The following is a 20,236-nucleotide window of genomic DNA, read 5'->3' on the forward strand; positions in this document are numbered from 1 at the left end:
TCTTCATCGTCACTGTATCTTACTTAATAGCTACTAATAATGCTTGCATTCTAGGGGTGTCACGATACACTCAGTTCACGATACGATACGTATCACGATACTGGGTTCACGATAACGATACGATACGATACGATTTTAACAATATTTTTTTAAACTTGAATAATGACAATATATGACTGGAAAAGTAGTATTTTATTTGAAATGCACAAATACAAAACATGCTGTTGTGGGAAATTGTTATTACAATAACAACTAGAAAAAACATGAGATTGGAGATAAGGCTTATCTTGAAATAGAATGAGTTACACCGTCACTTAGATTTACTTTGAACTAAAAGGTTTCTCAGCAGTATAAATTCTCATTATGCATCTTCAGTTTTTCTTCAAACTCAAACAACAAGACTTTTCTTAATCTATTTTTTATGCATCTTCAGTTTTTCCTGTCAAGTAAACAGTTTTGCCAGAAACTTAATTGAATGGTTTGTCTCCTGTATAACTTCTCATGTGTCTCTTCAGAGACTTGTTCAACTGAACTACTTTCCACACATTGAACTTCAACAAACAAAGACGTTTCTTAGTCTATTTTTTGAAAAAAAAAAAAAAAAAAAAAAAATTGCGATATAGATTTCATCTCAACGATACATATCGTGACGTTTTACTATCGTGAAATTTCGTGGGACGATATATTGTGACACCCCTATGAATGCATTCCCATTAATTATTGGCATGTAATCTTGAAATAATTTGTCCTTGAAAGGGCTGAAAAGTGTTGAAGCTATTATTATAAGAATTTCGCATCAGGTGAATTCTGTCTGCCTCTCCACCTAGAGATCCTGTCCATGTGTCATATTGTTTATTTTCAGCTCATCAATCATCATGTGATGACTGCTAACCCATACAGCTGGCTAAGCCCAAAATCATCATCTCATCACCCGTCATGGTTTGGCTAAGCTGGAAATCTTAAAAAGCTTCTGCTTAAGCTGTATTCAGTCAGTTTGTTGATGTTGACTATGCAAAAATCAAGTCCTTGTGTTGTCTAAACTGAAAATCAAATTCATCGTGACCAATCAGCTGAATTCAAAGGCGTTGTTGATTATCCACTGCCATTCCTTTAAGCCATTGCTGGCTATGCTCATGCAGGTCATTGTGACCTTTTATCCACTGCCGTCCAAAGCCCCGATTATGCAGGTCGTTGCTGATCTGGGTCAACTCAGTACTGACCTTAAATACAGGTCTCTGCTGACCTTCTATCCATTGCTGTCCAAAGCCCCAACAGCTGTCTAAAAAATGGACCGGGGGTCGTACCCGGGACCTTCTGTCGTGAGGCGGCACGGCTCACCACTTATCCACTGTGCTGTCCGTGTTTTGCATTTTATTTCTGCCTATTTGTTCAGGTATAGTTTTCCTTGCTTTTATGAAAGTTCATTGCATTGGGTAATCTTGGCTGTCTCTCTTGCTAGTGATCCAATCCAGGCATCATAACATTGTTGTTTCAGCTCATCAACTCATCTGATCAATGCGGTCACTCCGGACCCATACAGCATTGCTGGCTAAGCTCAATATCATTGCCATAGTCATGGTTTGGCTAACAGTCATAGTTGGTGGGCTAAGCTGGAAATCATCATATAGCCATTGTTGGTGGCTAAAGTGGGTATCAATTTATTTGTCACTGTTTAAGCTGAAATCAGTCATTGTTGTTGACTAATCCGAAGTCAAGTATCCTCGTTATATGCTAAAAATCATCAAACATTGCAATCAAGATGAATTCAAAACCTGTGTGTGTGTGTGTGTGTGAGAGAGAAGCCAAAAAACACTGCATTCTGGCATGCAATGATGTAACGAAGTAAGTCAGCATTACTTGGATTAGTAACTAATATAATTAGTGTATTTGAAATAGTAATCAGATTACTATTTCAGAATCTGAATGTATAGGTTTGCTTTTTTCCACTCTGCCCACCATCTGTAACATTTTAGTTGTTATTTTTATTGTTGGTTTTCCTTCATATACAGCAACTTTTCAGCCAAATGGACTATTATAAACCTTTATTTTACCAGGCAGATCACTTAAAAAAAATTCTATAAAACAAGGGAATAAAAACATGGAGAAAAAAAAAAAACTTTCATGAGTTGCATTTTGTTCAGTGACACATTTTTAGTTTTCTGTTTATTACATTTGACTTATCTTTATTATATTTTATACAGAAAGGGTAAAAGACAACAATGCACACAGAAAAATGAAGACAAGTAACATTTTGTCATGGCCCTGTGTCAAAAACTGTTTCTGCAGATCCACTAACATGTCTATCATATGAGCCTTTTGTTTTTAGCAGCTAGTGCTCGTGCTCATCATCGGTGCTGAGGGATCTACATAAGCATCATTTTTCTCATCATCATTCTTGGTCTCTCCTTTGGCGCCACCTGTTGGTGTGACCAGTCGTTTTGGCAACTGCTGGGTTTTCATCTTCAACACATCCCACTTCTCAGGAAGCAGGCCTTTGTTGAAGAGCAGAGAAGCCAGGTAGGAGAACAGCAAGATGGCCATGAAGGCACACAGCATGCAGATGGTATTGACTGGAGCGCGTTGGACGTAAACACCATCCTCAAGAGTGCCTCCTGGCAATTGGAGTACAGTTGGTATCCCTAGCAGTGGCTCTCCAGACAACAGTCTTAACAACAGCCCCACCAGAAAGCCCATAATGGCCCCGTAACCATTGGAGATGTTGAAGAATAGGACACAGACCAGTTGAGGGAAGATTACGATGTAGGTTAGCACTACACCGAGAATCCAAAACACCATCACACTATTGTTGAGGTTGGTAAGCGATGTGCCGGCCAGACCCACAACTACCACAGTGACACGGATCACCCACTGGAGCTCTCTCTCTGAGGCCTGAAGGGAGAAGACATGTAAGGAAGTAAAGTCCAAAGACATGGAGGTCAGGTGAACTGGAGACTTTTAGGGCCCTATCATTGTATGGCGCTCTCATTTGCGCTGCGTTTGCGCGCCTCTTATTGCTGTCGTCTGCCTCCACCGTCCAGTTGTGCGCTGTGGTCCAGGCAGCATGTCGGTGGGCCTCTAGCCTATCATGTGTCTCGCGCAAGTGTCAACGTGTCAACTAGCGTGTCAACTATTGCCTACATTGCAGAAAAAACACACCTTGCTTTAAAAATTAGAATTTGTTTGTCATGGTTTTATTAGGCTACATAATTCCCAACCATACAGGTCTGTGGTGTAACATTAGATTACTTTAGGTAGGAGAGGGTAGGAGAAAATAAAAAGCAAATGTTGATCTTTTCCAACCATATAGCCCTCTCCACTTCCCTCGTCGGGGGAGAGAGAGAGAGAGACACCCTCTCCCCATCAAGCAGACAGTGACGGAAGCATCTGTCTTTATGTGCGCCAAGGGGGAAATGACGGGCTAAATTGGTGGGATTCGATGTATATATATTAATAGAAACGCATAGAAAATAGCTGATTAATAAAATGTGTGCTGGTGGATCGAAATTCAACTTCAAATAGAGCAGCATCACTCATCTCCGGCTCTCATGAGTATGCTGCACAATTACGCATGCAGTAGGCATGCGGAGATGCAGGAGAAGAGAGCCCGAAAAGGAATAAGCATACGTCCATACAGTCAGACGTTTGGGCAGCAGCCCTTTTTCAGCATATGAAATGGCAATAATACACAGGTGATTCACAGGTGGGCATGAGCACGTTATTTGATTTATATGCATGACATTCTCACATCTCTCTCTCCCTCTCCCCATCTAGGCTATCTTTTCTCTGTCCCTCTTTCTCTCTCTCACGAGAGGAGAATTCTGATATAGGCTAGAATTAAATTCTCACACATCCCTACCCTATTAAAGACACAAATATTGTTTACATGTGTATGTAGCCTATATAAACGAAACATCAAATTACAGTAAGCGCACGCTTTGGGACATAATAACACCAAGGGGATATTCACTGCGTGGCAGCCCTTTGATGCGTTTCAAATGGAATATCGTTTATCTACTGTATATTGAATCCAAACTAGTTCATCCTTGTTTTTTTTTTCACTTGCCTAGAATTGCCTTCTCCCAGATGGATTATTTTCACTGTCATAGCATTGTGCTTTAGGAAACTATTGGCCTGCTTGTCATGTATCAAGTCTGCCTTTCTTATCTCTAATTTCCCTTGCCCTATGTCTCAGTAAAAGCACCCTGCACTCAGCGTGTTGGAAGCTGCGTCTCTATGGCAGCTGTCACAGACGTGATGCTGTGGCTTTTAAGGGGGAAGGACATGATCACACCTGTGAATACTTTTTTAAACACGCCTATATGGAGGTTTGCCCTGAGGTGACGCCAAGTGCAGCGGGCCGACACGCCCACAATTAGTGCATTGCACGGCATATTCGGGCGCAAAACGCGCAAAATTACTGCCTTTGCGACGATAGAGCCCGAAATGTTGCATAGGTGTGAATGTGAGCCTGAGTGTGTTTGATGTGGTTTTCAACATCTAGTATGGTTTATGACATGTATATCATGTAGTAGTATGGTGACGTGATGTAATGTTTCTCACCTGGGTCCTCAGGATGTTCTTGTAGATGTTGGAGGTGAAGATGGAGGTTGCAGACAACAGGGCGGAGTCACATGATGACATCGCACCAGCGGCTATGGCTCCAATACCGATGATGGAGATGTAGGATGGGGTGAGGTGCTGCAGCACAAGGGGCAAGACTAGTGCCGCCGCCCCACGTTCAAATGGAGATGGAGAACCATAGGTAGTCAGGTTCCAGTCTGAGGTATGGACACATAGATGTAAACATTTGAGATAGACTTGGTTTCACTCAGATTTATGTAATTGATATAATTTGCTGTTGACATGGTCTAAGTTGTTTTTGTTATGTGTAATTATTGGTCTTCTGTTGTGCTTTTTGTTGTTGATGTTAATTTGATTTGATAATAAAAGATGTGGGGCCCTATCGTTGTATTTTTACGTTTGCGTGTGTTTAACTCCGAGCGCAGCGTAAAATGGGGGCGTGCTTAAAGGACGGCTTTACCGTGGGGAATATGAATATATATTAAATCTCACGCCCCTAAGGTTTTCGAATCCGTTGAAATTTTTGAAATTGGTGCTTCCCTGCCTGACCTATCAACCATCTCTCATATATTTTTCAGGCCAGCCGACGCGGTACGCGTCATCTGGCCCGAGTCCGCCTTGCGGAAGTCGAGCGCCTATGAACTACAAGTGTTGTGAGCCATGGTCCCGCCTCTAGAGGTCCTCCACGCCCCTTCAGAGGTCTCGAAGAAAAGCAAAAGGCAGCCATCTTGTTCAACCGCCTAGCCTATGGTAGCTAGGTTAGCTTTCCATAGCTCCTTGCAAAGAGACCATATCTCTGGAACGGAAGCACGGACAGACACGGGACTGGCGGCATTGGAAAGCTCGTCAAATTTTACATCTAGTAGTATGTGGCTTGAAGTAACGAAATCAACGCTGAGCAATGTACCCGATTTTACACATTTTTACATGAATTAGTCACAACGTCAAACTCCTACAAAAATGCCTTAAAATGCATGAATTTCTTTTTATGAAGACATCTCCGGACATATATACTACCGTTTAAATTTGGTGCAATTTGGAGGCAATTTTTTTTTTGATGTTTTGTAATTTTTTCTTCTTCTACTAAATCTTTTTATGTCGAAGCCTTCTTCTTCTTCGACTTTTATGGCGGTTGGCAAGCATATATGTGCATTACCGCCACCTACTGGAGTTTGATATCAGCCAAATGCCTGAGGGGTGGGCCTGGAAACGAAGGCCACGCGAGCCCAGTGCATTGTGGGAAATGTAGTATTTCGGGTGCCCGCACCCGCCCCTCCCCTCCACCACCCCCCCCCCACACACACACACACAGAGTGCATTTCTGGTGATATCTCTGGCGGGAAACAACCAATTTCAAAAATTTAAACGGATTCGAAAACCTTAGGGGCGTGAGATTGAATATATATTCATATTCCCCACGGTAAAGCCGGCCTTTAACACATTGAGTGCCAGCCATTTTTTCAATCCTGTGGGTAAGTTGTGCCAGGTTTTTTTTTGAGGATTCTGGCTCATTTTACAACAGCCGAGGATCTGTTTTCTGTTAAGACTTCGTGAACACCAATCATCTAAAAATAACTAATAGAATGTGTGCTTTCTCTGTCTAAAAGAGTTAGTTTGCAGAGTTAGTAGTTATGTAGATATTAGCCGTTGAGTACAGCATGGTTTTAGCGTATGAGACAGCAAGCTGAGATAATCGCAGTTTTGTGAAACTCAGCAGAACAGTCACCTGCCTGTGATTGTGGGTGCCTTTGGGCGAGTCTGTATACTGTATTGTGTGTGTGTGTGTGTGTGTGTGTGTGTGTTCGCGCGTTGCTCCGCGGCTCTGGGGGGAGGGGATCTCTGTCCGTTCTGTGTGTGTGTCTCCGGGCTCCTCCCTCCGTCTGTGCTGCTGGGAGTTTCCAGCGAGTTGAGCAGCCTCTCCCTGGCAGCGAGTGTGGATAGGTCTCACTGTCTCTTGGGTTTGAGAGCCCCGATTAAGCCCCGTGCGACTCTAGGCTTTATGCTGCTCATTCAGTCCATTTCTGGAACCCCCCACCGCAGCAGCGCGAAGCGTCCCCGCCTACAGTATGAGAATGAGGCTCCTTCGTTTCTGACTGTAAAATCGCCAAGCGATTTCCGCGGGAGGCGGCTGCTTTTGGTCCACGGGTCCCGTGGCTGTGGCTTCTCTCTGTCTCTGTCGCCACTTAGTGGTCGGTAAAATAGATTACACACATTCTCTTGCTCCAATAGTTATCTCGAAGATGTAAAAGGGGTTGATTGATGTCCCACCGTCAAAAAAAAAAAATGTTTATGTAAGACGAGTTAGCTCGTCCTTGGCACTCAAGCGCTGGATTATGTAAGACGAGTTAGGTCGTCTATGGCACTTAATGTGTTAAGTGCAGTTGTATTCTCCCTGCCGCGCTAAATACCTCTATGCCTGTTATAATTATACAGTCCAGTCTCATGAAATGCGTATGTATGACACGCGGGGTGTTATCTCGTGTCATATATACGCAGAAACGTGATTTGGCGTGCAGTTTGGCGGCAACAATGGCGGCAAGTAACGTTAACAAACTCGCAACCACTAACCCAAACCCTTAACCTAACTCTGACCCTAACCATAACCCTAAACCTAACCCCCATAACTTCCACATAAAGTTATTATACGTGTTAGATTTCTAATACCTCTTAGCGCAAAAATAACCCGCTGCGTTTGAGCGCACCATTATTCTCCATGTCGCGGAGTGCAGTGCAGGGGAATTCCTATTGGATAGGTCATTACGCACGGAGGTGCCACGCCAGGACATAACATTTTGCGATTCAAATCCGCAGATTATTTACTGGGGGTCCGCTCGCTACGCCGACCACCTGCAGTGCCGACAGCCCGGTAGTGTTAGGGTTAGGGCTGGATCCCACCACGCTGGAGCCGTGCAGGAGCTCCATGCAGCCGACACGCTGCCTCGCTCAGCTGGTTCTGCTTGTGGGCTATCAGCATTGTGGGCTGTCGGTACAGCGGACTGTCGGCACATAGCTCACCATTCAGTGAGGCAATCAACTATAATTCACTGAAAAACGTATGTATGGGAACTGTACCACCATGGACCGCAGGGCGCTAAGAAGAGTGAGGCGCGCGGCCCAGCACGTAACAGGATGTGAGCTGCCAGAACTGCAGGAACTGTACAACCAGCGGTGCCTCAGGAGGTCCCTGAATATCATCAAGGACACAAACCACCCCCACAACAGCCTGTTCTCCCTGTTACCGGAGGAGATACAGGGTCCCAAAAGCATGCACAAATCGCTTGAGGGGCAGTTTCTTCCCGCAGGCCACGAGACTCCTTAACATACACAAATAAACTCCCAACAATCATGTAGTAGCTGTACTGTAGCTGCTACCATTACGTATGTCTAATGTTTAATTGTATGTTTAATTAAGTATATATGCTATTTGCACCTGTGCAAACAGAATGTTAATTATGTTTAATTATGTTTAAAGTATGTCCATGACAGTTGCACCCATGTGCAGTGAATATGTCACTGTCTTTGGCTTGTCTTATTGCTTTACTGCTTTATTGCTTTATTGCTTTGGTTGTTGTTTCTCTTGTTTTCCTGCACCTATATGCCCTGTTATTTTGCACTATGTTGTAACTGAGTCTACAGTAGAAGAATTTCACACGTGATACTTGTAATACGGAGTGACAATAAAAAAAATCTTGAAATCTTGAATCTTGAGTTCCCCTCCCTCCGAACAGGCGCCCCCCTAATGACCAGAGGAGGCACCACATCAGCGACCAGGATATTGCATGTTTTGGTGTGGGGTTTCTATGAAGGACACCCCCAGGGGGTACGGGGAGAACATGCAAACTCCACACAGAAAGGCCCTTTTGACGACCCCACCCGGAGTGTGGGCACTCGAGGACATGCGGACGGGCACGCACTCCTTCAGCGCTCACAGCGTCCCAGGTGGGAATCGAAGCCAGGACCTTCTAGCTGTGAGGCGACAGCGCTTACCACTGTGCCACCGTGCCCCCCTACATCACTACTTTTCGCGTTGAATACCTTTGCAAGACGACACTAGATTGTGAAACACAGATTGGATCGAGTAGACAGTCACTGGACGAGTTACTCAGAGTTTTAGTAGGGATTCTCGGCGGGCGAGACCTCGAGGGGAAACCAACAAGGGACAATATTGTGACTCTAAAACTTTTTTCCGGAAGTGCCCGCAACTGTCATGGCGGTGACTGTTGCCGGTACTTCCGCTCTGGACCAGACAAAGAGTTTAACAAAGAGGGAACAGACACACACAGAGGAAGAGCACGATGCACGGTAGGCTAGAAAGGAGCATGCGCGCTCTGTTCCTAGTATTGATAATTGAGACCCCCGGTTACGATCAAGAATATAACAGTATAACTTGTTTATACCTGTGGATGCAGCAGTTGCCCCAATCAGAATAGGAGGAATTTGGAATACAATGGAAATGGGTCCAGCAACCAAGCAGCTGATCTTGGCGCTGGCAGATGAAGATGCAGCCAATGTCCTCTGGTGGAATGCTGCATAGCCAAGATTACCCAAACTCTTCAAATCAAAGAAATGTCAAGTCAGTTCAAATCAAATGAGGTGACAAACAAAGTCAAAGACAAACTAGTTAGGCTCATCTTCCTTAACTCATTGAGTGCCAGCCACTTTTGGAGAACGGACGCTCCCAGTGCCAGAGTTTTCAGAGCGTTTTCAGTGATTTCTCGAGGCCCACAGAATATTGTGTGATATTACTATGTAAACACTGAACATGCAAAAAGAACAAGGAGACTCTATTGTATCATCAGCAAAAAAAAGTTTATTGATACCATTTTCCGTTCTTTAGTTATCAGCCGGAGAAGATGGGTTGATTTGAGGAAAAACAGCCGTTTCAACTTAGAAGCTGAGATAATCACACTTTTGTGAAAGGAAATATTTCAAGCACATCACTGACTCTGAACCTAATATTTTCTGATTTAGTGACACCTAAAACATTTGAACAGTCATTTCCTTCAATAAAACAGCAAAAACAAAGGAATTTTCATAGCAAAATATTATTTTTTAGCTGCAACAGCAGCTCTGTGGGATCGTCACTTTGGCTGTTTCCAAAGTTTTTATTGAATAATTCAAAAACCCCTTCACCAAAAAATATAAAAATGTACATACGGCAAGTAGAGACCATGAGTGACTATGCCAGTGTTACGACTGGCAATGTTGTTTGATAAATGGTGTGCAGCGTGTAAAGTCGTTGATTTTGCCCAACTTCGAGAATTGTTGTTGTTGGAGGAGTTTAAAAACTGTATCTCAGAGAGGGTGGTTCGCTATTTAAATGAGCGAAAAGTTGATACTGTGTCCGAGGCAAGTGTGTTGGCGGATGAGTTTGAGTTGACCCATAGAGCCAGTTTTGTTAATGTGCGCCGTGAACGTGGAGATTTCGGGCGTCGGGAGCGCGCCGAGAACGCGTTCGTGCGTAATCCAAACGGTAATGCGTCCGTGGGGCGTAGTGGTTTTTCGTCTTCAGGGGAGAATGGAAATGGTCAGAAAGTGCCATATAAACAGTCTTTTGTTTCAGGGTCGCCGCGCTCGAGTTACAGTGGACGGGAACGCCGGTGCCATGGTTGTAACGAGGTGGGACATTTAATAGCGGAGTGTACGAAAAAAGAAATCGTTGTTACCAAAGCTGTGGTGTTTACGCAGGTAGTGCCTTCTCTGTCTTCAGACAGGGAGACTGACGGTGATGAGGTGGCGCTTAGCTACCGTCCCTTCGTTTCCAAGGGCTCAGTCTCGCTGTCAGGTAAAGACACAGAGCAGGTACCAGTAACCATTTTTCGGGACACTGGAGCTTTCCAGTCGCTTGTACTGGAGGGAGTCTTGCCGTTTTCTGAAAAGACGTCATGTGGTTCTGATGCATTGTTGTGGGGTGTAGCGTTGACAGAATTCCGTGCACCTTTACATACAGTTTTCTTACGATCACCGCTCGTTACCGGGCTGGTTAAAGTAGCTTTGCGTACACGATTGCCAATGGATGGTATTACGCTGATTCTGGGTAACGATTTGGCCGGTGAGAATGTGTATCCTCCTGTGCTTGAAGTTAGAGAGAAACCTGTCATAGTATCTGTTACTGAAAATGGGGAAGAGAGATTTCCTGACTGTGCTGTGACGCGTGCACAGGCGCGTAAATTTGATGATGTATTGAATTTGTCCGACTCATTTTTGTTTTCTGAGGAAAAAGATCTGAAGTCTGACATGTTGAAAGTAAAGTCTGACAAAGTTGATTTTTTGTCTACTGCAGCAGCGAGTTTGAGCTTGGAAGTGGATCGCAGCATGTTTGTGCAAGCACAGCAAGCTGACCCAAGCCTGTCCACTTGTTTGACAGCGGCGGGAGCGCACAACTCAGATACTGTGAGTATGTATAGTGTCCAGGATGGAGTTTTGGTGCGTAATTGGCAGCCGTCTGCTGATTCTTCACGTGTAGACTGGGGTGGGGTACAACAAGTACTTGTTCCCCAGGAGTATAGACCTCAGGTACTTAATTTGGCTCATGATGGTGATGCAGGACATCTAGGTGTCCGGAAGACGTACCATCGTATCTTGCAGTATTTTTTTTGGCCTGGCTTAAAGTCAGATGTAGCGCGATTTTGTAGGTCATGTCATGTGTGCCAGCTTTGTGGGAAGCCTAATCAAACTATCCCACCTGCTCCATTGCGCCCTATTCCGGCGCTGGGGGAACCGTTTGAGCACATAATTCTTGATTGTGTGGGTCCACTTCCAAGAACAAAATCAGGCTGTGAATATCTTTTGACTTTGATGTGTGCGGCAACACGTTACCCAGAAGCAGTGCCATTGCGCAATTTGAAGGTAAAATGTGTTGTCAAAGCTATGGTGAGTTTTTTTTCTACATTTGGTTTGCCAAAGTCAGTGCAAACTGATCAGGGTACGAATTTCATGTCCAAATGTTTCGCTCAGGTTCTACAGACACTGTCTATAAAACATCACAATTCTAGTGCTTATCATCCTCAGTCACAAGGTGCTCTGGAGAGGTTTCATCAGACGTTAAAGTCTATGATCAAAAAGTACTGTCTAGAGACAGGCCGAGATTGGGATGAAGGCCTGCCGTTTCTTCTCTTGGCTGCTAGAGAAAGTGTACAGGAGTCTACTGGTTTTAGTCCAGCAGACCTTGTATTTGGACATACGGTACGCGGTCCGCTTCGTGTGTTAAAGGAGAAGTTCCTGTCAGAAACTGCCAGTGTTCCCACAAATGTATTGGATTATGTGTGCAAATTCAGAGAACGTTTGCACTCTGCTTGCGAGTTAGCTCGTGGTGCATTGGCAGATTCACAGGTAAAGATGAAGGAAAATTATGACAAAAGCAGTTAAAAGAAGTTTTGCTGTAGGTGATAAGGTGCTTGTTTTCCTTCCTCTGGTAACTTCTTCTTTGCAGGCGAAATTTGGTGGTCCATATGTGATCGAGAAATGCCTGAGTGAAACAGATTATTTGGTAAGTACACCTGATCGTGGAAAAAAATCTCGTGTTTGTCATATCAATATGATAAAAATGTATGCATCTCGGAATGAGAAAGATGTGGGGATTTCTGGTGTTGGGAGTGGGGTAGTGCTGCCCTCTGCTGTGGCATCGGTGTAGAATATCAGCTAGAATATCTTTTGACCAATGGATTGGCAGTGCCAAGTTGCAGTCCATGGAGTTCACCATGTTTGTTGGTGCCTAAACCTGACAAGACATCACGCTTTTGTACTGATTATCGTAAAATAAATAATGTCACAAAGGCTGATTCGTATCCGTTGCCACGGATGGAGGATTGTGTTGACAGGGTTGGAGCAGCAAAATTTGTCACCAAATTGGACCTTCTTAAAGGCTACTGGCAGGTCCCATTGTCTGCACATGCCTCGGAAATTTCGGCATTTGTAACACCAGATGGATTCTACCAGTACACTGTAATGCCGTTCGGGTTGCGTAATGCACCGGCCACTTTCCAACGTTTAATGCACATAGTGCTGGCCGGTGTTTCAGATACAGATGTATATCTCGACGACATTGTGGTGTACTCCAGTAATTGGGAAGACCATGTAAGGACCCTTAGAGACGTTTTTGGGCGATTACAAACAGCTGGTCTTACATTAAATCTGGCTAAATGTGAATTCGGGAAAGCGACGGTAACGTATTTAGGTAAGCAGGTGGGACAGGGACAGGTGCGACCTGTTAATGGAAAGATCCAGGCCATTCTGGATTATCCTGTTCCAGGCTCTAGACGTGCGCTCCGCCGTTTTGTAGGCATGGCCAGCTACTATCGTAGTTTTTGCAAAAATTTTGCTGACGTGACTGCTCCTTTAACTTCTATGACCAGTGTGAAACTGCCATTTGGGTGGACTCCGCCCTGTCAACAATCTTTCCTGTCTTGTAAAGCTCTCCTTTGCAGTGCACCGGTGTTGGCAGCCCCGGATTTCTCGCGGCCGTTCCAGCTGGAGGTGGACGCGAGTGATCTTGGCGCTGGGGCGGTGTTACTGCAGGAAGATGAGCAAGGTGTTCATCCAGTATGTTACTTTTCAAAGAAATTCAAGGATGCTCAACGCAATTACAGTACAATTGAGAAAGAAGCTCTTGCGTTGTTGTTTTCCTTACAGTTTTTTGAAGTATACATTGGTTCAACACATTTGCCTGTGATGGTATATACTGATCATAATCCGCTTGTGTTTGTGAATCAGATGAGGAACGCTAACCGGAGGTTGATGGGGTGGTCATTACTCCTACAGGATTACAACCTCGAGATCCGACACAAAAAGGGCACAGACAATGTTTTTGCGGACGCTCTTTCGCGCATTGAGATGCCTCCTTGAATTAAAGTACGACCTTTAGATTTTGGTGCTGCATTAACGGGCACAGATAGGTAAAGGTAAAAGTATTTTCTAGATTGTCCTCTCTTTTTTTTTTTTTTGAGGGGGGAACTTTTTTCTGGGTTGGGGGGTGTTACGACTGTGTCGTTTTCTTTTCTTATTGTACTTTGTTATTTCTAATTAAAGGTAGATTCGTAAATGGACTTGAGTCCAGTCCATTTACTCATGTGCTATTTCTCCTGACATGCTTCCTGTGTGTGGGTGTTGCTCTCAGAGAGAAGTGTGTCTTTGGTTCAGTCTTTCACCAGGTGCAGCTGGTTGGAGAATTGGATCCACTAATCACCTGCAGAGACTGCTGATTGGATGGCAGCCCTGTCTGTCTGCCTATAAAAGGCGTCATTATTCAACATGGCGACAGAGCTGTTCTGGGATGTGTGAGGCCCAGACTCTCTCATCCGCACATCATCATTCATTACATTGTATTTTCTTCATTGCATGTATTGGCCTGTGTTAATTCATGTTTTTCTTGTTGTTTTAGGAGCGATGCGCCTGTCTGTGCTAGGGACCAGTAGTGCCGACCGGTAACATCAGGTAATAGTAAAGTGTTGGCCTGCTGGACCAGATCCTCTGTCAGCTAGAGCGTATCGTCTCCTTTTTCTTTTTATGATTTGAAAAATAAACATGTTTTTGTATATTTGAACTTGTTTCTGTGTATTTCATGTTCTGGTCCCAGACCTAGACTTGGGGTCGTAACAGCCAGAAAGAATGGGCAGGATTCATCCATAGGTGGCGCTATACACGTGTGTACAACATGTGTAAGCATTTCAAAATGCACAACTTTCTTGAATAATTCAAATTCAAATCCCCTTGACCAAAAATGTTCAAAGAACAGTTCAAATGGTAACAGAGGCCGCCGGTCCCATCTGTTTACCAGTAGTACCATGGTCTTCATCGATTACTCTACGCTGAGAGGAAAAGCACGCCGTGCTAACAGAGGCCGCCGGTCCCATCTGTTTACCAGTAGTACCATGGTCTTCATCAATCACTCTACGCTGAGGAAAAGCACGCCGTGCTAACAGAGGCCGCCGGTCCCATCTGTTTACCAGTAGTACCATGGTCTTCATCGATTACTCTACGCTGAGAGGAAAAGCACGCCGTGCTAACAGAGGCCGCCGGTCCCATCTGTTTACCAGTAGTACCATGGTCTTCATCGAACAGTTCAAATGTTCAAAGTACAGTTCAGTTATTTTGAGAAAAAAGAAAATAAATTTGTACAGTTATGTATGTATGTACTATGGGATGCTGCAACGATGCAAGTCCAGTTCAAAGTTATTGTTATGATGTACAGTTATGGATGTGAGTAGTCCAGCTGAGTGTGGTAAGCTATGAAACACACTCCTGAGTGCAAGGCGACATCACAGGTCTTGCACCTTATTTTGGTCTCGCTGCGCTTGCCCCTGCTTGTGCAGACCTTACACCTTCTTGCTGGTCTTGCCTTGCTGGTGGGCCGCAGGTAATCCAGAATGTGTTTGCCAATCGGGATATTGAGCCTGCAGTCTGGGTCGGTCCTGTATGGTGCCCTGCGTGCCTCACCCCCCTCAACTGCAACTTCCTCCTCCTCCTCCTCCTCCTCCACAGGTAGCTTTGAGGTCCATGACTTCACCACCCTCCGCATGAACTCCAAGAGGGTTTTACACTCCCCTGGGTTCCTGGCTTTGTAGAGGATGTAGGCGTTGAACATGCACACTTGGAACAGATATGCTACAAACTTCTTGGGCCAGTTCAGTGTCTTCCGGATGAAGGGGTAGTAGGCTATGTTTTGGTCCAACCTATCCACCCCATTCATGGAGGAGTTGTATGCTACAACACACTCTGGCTTGAGCTGAGCCACTTTGCTTGTCTGTCCCTTCTGCCACACGTCCACGCTCTGCATGGTGTCTTTGTGGCACGTTGTCACCATCTTCACCAGCCGTTTGTCCTGCCAAGCTAAAACCATCACCCTCTCATTGTGACGCACAACTTTTCCCCCCACCCCCAGCTCAGCCTTTGTCACCTCCCTGATGATCGGAGGTTCCCCCCTATTTTTCCTCAGCGTTCCACACACATTAGTTTGTGCTCCCAGTAAACGCTCACACAGTGCAACAGAGTTGTAAAAGTTGTCCATGTAGAGCGTGTAACCATGACCTGGCAGGCGATCGAGGAGCGAGAACACAGTGTCTGGCAGAGTGCTAGGTACCCCAACATAAGGCTGCATGTTGAAGCAGTACCCTGTGGCAGAGTCACACAGTATATACGATTTGATGCCATACTTTACCGGCTTCTGTGGGTTATACACCTTGAAAGACAGACGGCCCCTCCACAGCATCATACCCTCATCAATACAAATGTTTTGACCTGGTTGGTACAGCTCCTTGAACTTGTTGACTAAATAGTTCAACACAGGACGGACTTTAGTCATTTGTGACACCAGCTGGCGAGAGGGACCGTAATTCGGCCGTGGCCGTTCTTCACAGCAGAGCGTCAAAAGTATTTTCTTGAAAAAATGTTTTTTTTTCTTTTTCCCAATAGTACAAAATATATTATTTGAACTATCCATTCCATATAAAATGAAGACGTTTTGGGGTCATTAAATGCGTTAATTTTGTAAAATAAAAGTCCCTGTTTTGTCAAGGAGACGGGAGTGAGCCAGGCTGTGTCTTGGATTTGCATAAGTAGTATCGATTGGGTGTCGGCCGGCCTTTGTTTCTATCCGCCAATCACGGCGCGCGATAGGACGCGCACCAGCATAAATATTCAGTAGCCACCTGAGCTGTACACAACATCAACATTCAACAGCTGACTGAGACTGAGACAAGATGGACAAGCACCAGGCGAAAATGAAGAAAAATGATTCTGCCGTTGCTGCTCTCCTCAACAAATTCACCATTCCAGGTGGAATGGACAGTGAAGAATTGATGAATTCGTATGTCCTGGATTACATGACCGGCGGCACACAGGGCGCTGATGAAAGCGACGATGAGGACGATGAAGAATATTTTCCTGAAGACGTGGTGGCAGATCCAGACCCAGACGAGGCGGAGATCATGCCCGACAGCGCAGTCATTGAAAGCGTGCAAGCGATTTTAACATCAGTGGATCCCATAACCGTGGACACAGATTATGATCAGGAAATCGAGAAAATACGGAACTTTGACTGCAAATGCCAGGCCAGGCGTAAAGAGAACTCTATTCACCAGCCAATCTCCTGCAGTAAGAAACTTTGTGACAACGTCATTTACAACACGAGGCTGGATTACTCTGCTATGTCGCCAGAATGTAGAGATATCGCTATTATGGCTGTGTATCACGCTTTGACGAATGATTCTGACATGACTCAAGCCACAAAGCAAGTGAATAAAAAGCGACAAAAGAACCGAACGCAATACATGGTTAAGGCGACTGTTGTTTGCCGTGAGACCTTCTGCTTTGCGTTTGGGTGAGTTTCATATCTATCTTAACTCGTGTGTGTGTGTGTGTGTGTGTGTGTGTCTGTCTGTCTGTGTGAGATAGTGTGAGAGCGTGCCCATGTTTACAGTACAAAGATAGTATGTTGCAAGAGAAGCGTGTAGAGCTGCCATCTTCATGGCATTGTTGGTCATTGTCAAAATGGCGGCAACCTATGTGTGCAAACGTGCAGACCCGCCATGTTGGGTCGTCTTTGTTTGTTGCGCGCCAAAATGGCGTTCGCGCTATTGTTTTTCAGGACTGAAATTCCGACTCTTGCATTAAATACTCTTTGTAAGCTGATAGTCGCTAGTGTTATTCTAACCTTGCAAACAAACAAGATTTAGTTTATTGAAAGAGTTTATTGAAACAGATTGAAAGTTTTGAAACAGTCTTTGTTATATATCGTGACATTTATAGCCTAAGCAAGGGACAAACATTGCAAACTAGCTTAGGCTATAATGTCAGGATAAAGACTGTTTCAAAAAATATAAATCTGATTATTAATGTTTTATTTTGTTTATTCCAGCATCAGCACAAAGCTTCTGAAAGCCCTTATCAAATCCTACAAAGAGAATGGATTGGTCCCACGGCAGAGGAAGACACAACCACGCACAAACAAGAATTACCTCGGCTATGATGACATCAAAAGAGTCGTTACATTCATAGCAAACTATGCAGAGGACCACGCTATTCCTTTGCCCGGTCGTCATGCCGCGCATAGAGACTTTAGTGCTAAGCTTCTGCCAACTTCTGCCTCTAAAGCTTCAGTCTGGCGCCTGTACAAAGATGCTATGGAACAGCTTGGTAAGTTTGTATTAGTCTCTCTCTCACACACACACACACACACACACACACTTCTATTGTCATAGTTATGCAAACATTCCGCAGCCTTCTCCATTCCAAACCTCTGACCCAATAAAACATGCGACATGAATGTGTGTGTGTGTGTGTGTGTGTGTGTGTGTGTGTCTTTAACCATTAGGCTATTCTATGTGATCTGTTTTTGATAAGTAAAGTACAGTGATGCTCATAAAAACATTGTCTTTGCAGGGCAGCGTGCGGTTGGCGAGTGCAGCTTCACAAGGCTGTGGAAGTCACTGGTCCCTCACATTGCAAGCACCAAGCCTAAAACGGATCTCTGCTGGCAGTGCCAACAAAACAACGACCGAATCATCCAGAGCATCAACAAACCAGATGAGTTGAAATCTGACAGTGTCAAGAAGCAGCAAGTGCATCTCGACTCTGTTGCAAGGGAGCGAAAACTTTATCAAGAGATGACTGCCGCCTGTAGAAAGACCTGTGACGAGTTGCAGCTGTCATTTGGGAAGAACAAACCTGCAACCAGGCCGATCACCATGCACTACAGTTTTGATTTTGCACAACAGGTGAGAATACATATTTATCTTATCACACCTCTCTCTCACACACACACACACACACACACACACACACACACACACACACACACACACACACACAGATTACAGTTTGTATTTCATCTTTTTCCTATCTCTCCGTCTCTCAGGTGCACTACCCCTCTGATCCACAACAGCCTGGGCCTGTCTATTTTTTGACTCCACGCAAGTGTGGCCTTTTTGGTGTCCACTGTGAAGGCATGCCTAAGCAAGTGAATTACCTGATTGATGAGGGCATGGCATCAGGCAAGGGAAGCAATGCAGTCATCAATTACCTGCATCATTTTTTCAAGAAATATGGAGTTGGAGAAGAAGATGTGGACCTTCACTGTGACAACTGCAGTGGGCAGAACAAAAATAACTTTGTTCTTTGGTACGCCGCATGGAGAACGATGCACAAACAACACTTAAAGCTGAGCATTCACTTCCTGATTGTAGGCCACACCAAGTTTGGCCCCGACTGGTGTTTTGGACTGGTCAAGCAGTGTTTCAGGAAGCGCAAAGTGTGCACTTTGGCCGACATCGAAAAGGTTGTGACTGACAGCTCTCCTGTGGCACATGTGAACATCCCCCAGCTTGTCGGACATGAGAACGGCACTGTGTGTTTTAAAACCTACGACTGGCAAGAACACCTGACACAATACTTCAGAAAACTGCCACACATAAAGAGTTACCAGCACTTCAGGTAATTATCATTCCCATTTTATTTTATTTTATTTTATTTTATTTTATTTTATTTTATTTTATTTTATTAAGATTTTAAATGTGCCATTTCTTTCTTTTACAGCTTTGATGCGCAGAGGCCTGGTGTGGTTGTCGCCAGAAAACACTGTGAAGCAGAACCAGTGGAGTTTCAGCTGCTACGCAACGTAGATGCCCGTCCGCCATTAAAGCCTCTTCCTGTACAGACTCCGCCTGGACTGGACATGGCCAGGCAGAAGTATCTTTTTGAGAAGATCAGAGAATTCTGTTCTGATGAAGCACAAGACATCACATGCCCTCCACCTGCATGTCTACAGGCTGGGAGGCCTCGCTAGCCAGCCTGAAAAAACCAGCATTCAAGACCCAGCCCTGCTCCGGGGGGGTTTGGCAATGCCACAAACGTTTTTGAGCTTTTGAAGTCAAAGTTCTTTTGATATTTTTTTACTTAACTTTTAGTTAAGTAGGACTGGTGGTTTAGTTAAGAATGTCATACGAAACCGACCTGGATAGCAAGGCACTTCCTGTCGTGTTCTGTCGTTTGTAAATTTTTTTACTTTTTACTTCTTTTTTTTCTTTTTTTTTGGTGCATTAACATTAAGGAAATCTATACTGATGTCATCCAATCAATGCTGATAATGTATGCTAATAGATAAAGGAGTGAGGATAATACAGTACATGCTTTGAATTCCTTAGTTTTAGCTATGCAGTGTTCTAAGCAGACCAGATGGCATGCAGCAGATGATAGAACGCTCATCCATAAGATACTTGAGACTTGACTTGGACTTGTGACCAAAGACCTGAGACTTGACTTGGACTTGTGACCAAAGACTTGAAACTTGACTTTGACTTGCAAAAAATGACCTGTGAGCATCTCTGGTATTACTGAATATTGGTTTTATATTAAATGCCTTTTGTTATAATAAATGCCTTTTTAGGATAATATTTTTGTAGTTTATTTTCACATTTTCACTGACTGAATGGTATATGTTTTCTGCTTACAACTTTAAGGAAAAGGTCAATAGTTCTCAAACTTTCACATCAAAACTTCACCTAAAAATAGACCGCAGACCCCCATTTTTGCTTTTAGATATTTTAATACAGAAATGTATGACACCCATGACCATCTATTATTCTGTTACTTATGGATGGAATAATAGTGGAATAATAGTGAAAATAAATTACCCACAGTTGTGTGCACTCTCTCTCTCTCT

The 20,236-nt window shown here is 44.3% G+C and overlaps 2 protein-coding genes across 2 annotated transcripts; one reads left to right on the forward strand and one right to left on the reverse strand.

The window, feature by feature from the left end:
- Nucleotides 1-2,322: 2,322 nt before the first annotated feature.
- On the reverse strand, nt 2,323-15,382 carry LOC310779405 (high affinity choline transporter 1-like; the record flags this gene model as incomplete). Its single annotated transcript, XM_083639941.1, has 5 exons — nt 2,323-2,889; nt 4,561-4,778; nt 13,013-13,092; nt 13,309-13,335; nt 15,252-15,382. 5 exons carry the CDS (start codon nt 15,380-15,382, stop codon nt 2,323-2,325), a joined length of 1,023 nt encoding a protein of 340 aa, XP_083496067.1.
- A 2,713-nt stretch (nt 15,383-18,095) lies between these two features.
- On the forward strand, nt 18,096-19,937 carry LOC310780176 (uncharacterized protein). The gene is made up of 3 exons (XM_083640753.1): nt 18,096-18,293; nt 18,434-19,008; nt 19,111-19,937. Exons 1-3 carry the CDS (start codon nt 18,183-18,185, stop codon nt 19,358-19,360), a joined length of 936 nt encoding a protein of 311 aa, XP_083496879.1. The 5' UTR covers nt 18,096-18,182; the 3' UTR covers nt 19,361-19,937.
- The last annotated feature ends 299 nt before the right edge of the window (nt 19,938-20,236 follow it).

This window comes from Poromitra crassiceps, assembly GCF_964638095.1.
Source record: "Poromitra crassiceps genome assembly, chromosome: 7".
NCBI lineage: Eukaryota > Metazoa > Chordata > Actinopteri > Beryciformes > Melamphaidae > Poromitra > Poromitra crassiceps.

Excerpts from the sequence above, each read along its gene's own strand:
- LOC310780176 (XM_083640753.1), top strand. The coding sequence starts at position 18,183 with ATGACTGCCGCCTGTAGAAAGACCTGTGACGAGTTGCAGCTGTCATTT. Across the intron at positions 18,294-18,433 it reads GTTTTGATTTTGCACAACAG|GTGCACTACCCCTCTGATCC; the intron begins GTGAGAATACAT and ends TCCGTCTCTCAG. Across the intron at positions 19,009-19,110 it reads AAGAGTTACCAGCACTTCAG|CTTTGATGCGCAGAGGCCTG; the intron begins GTAATTATCATT and ends TTTCTTTTACAG.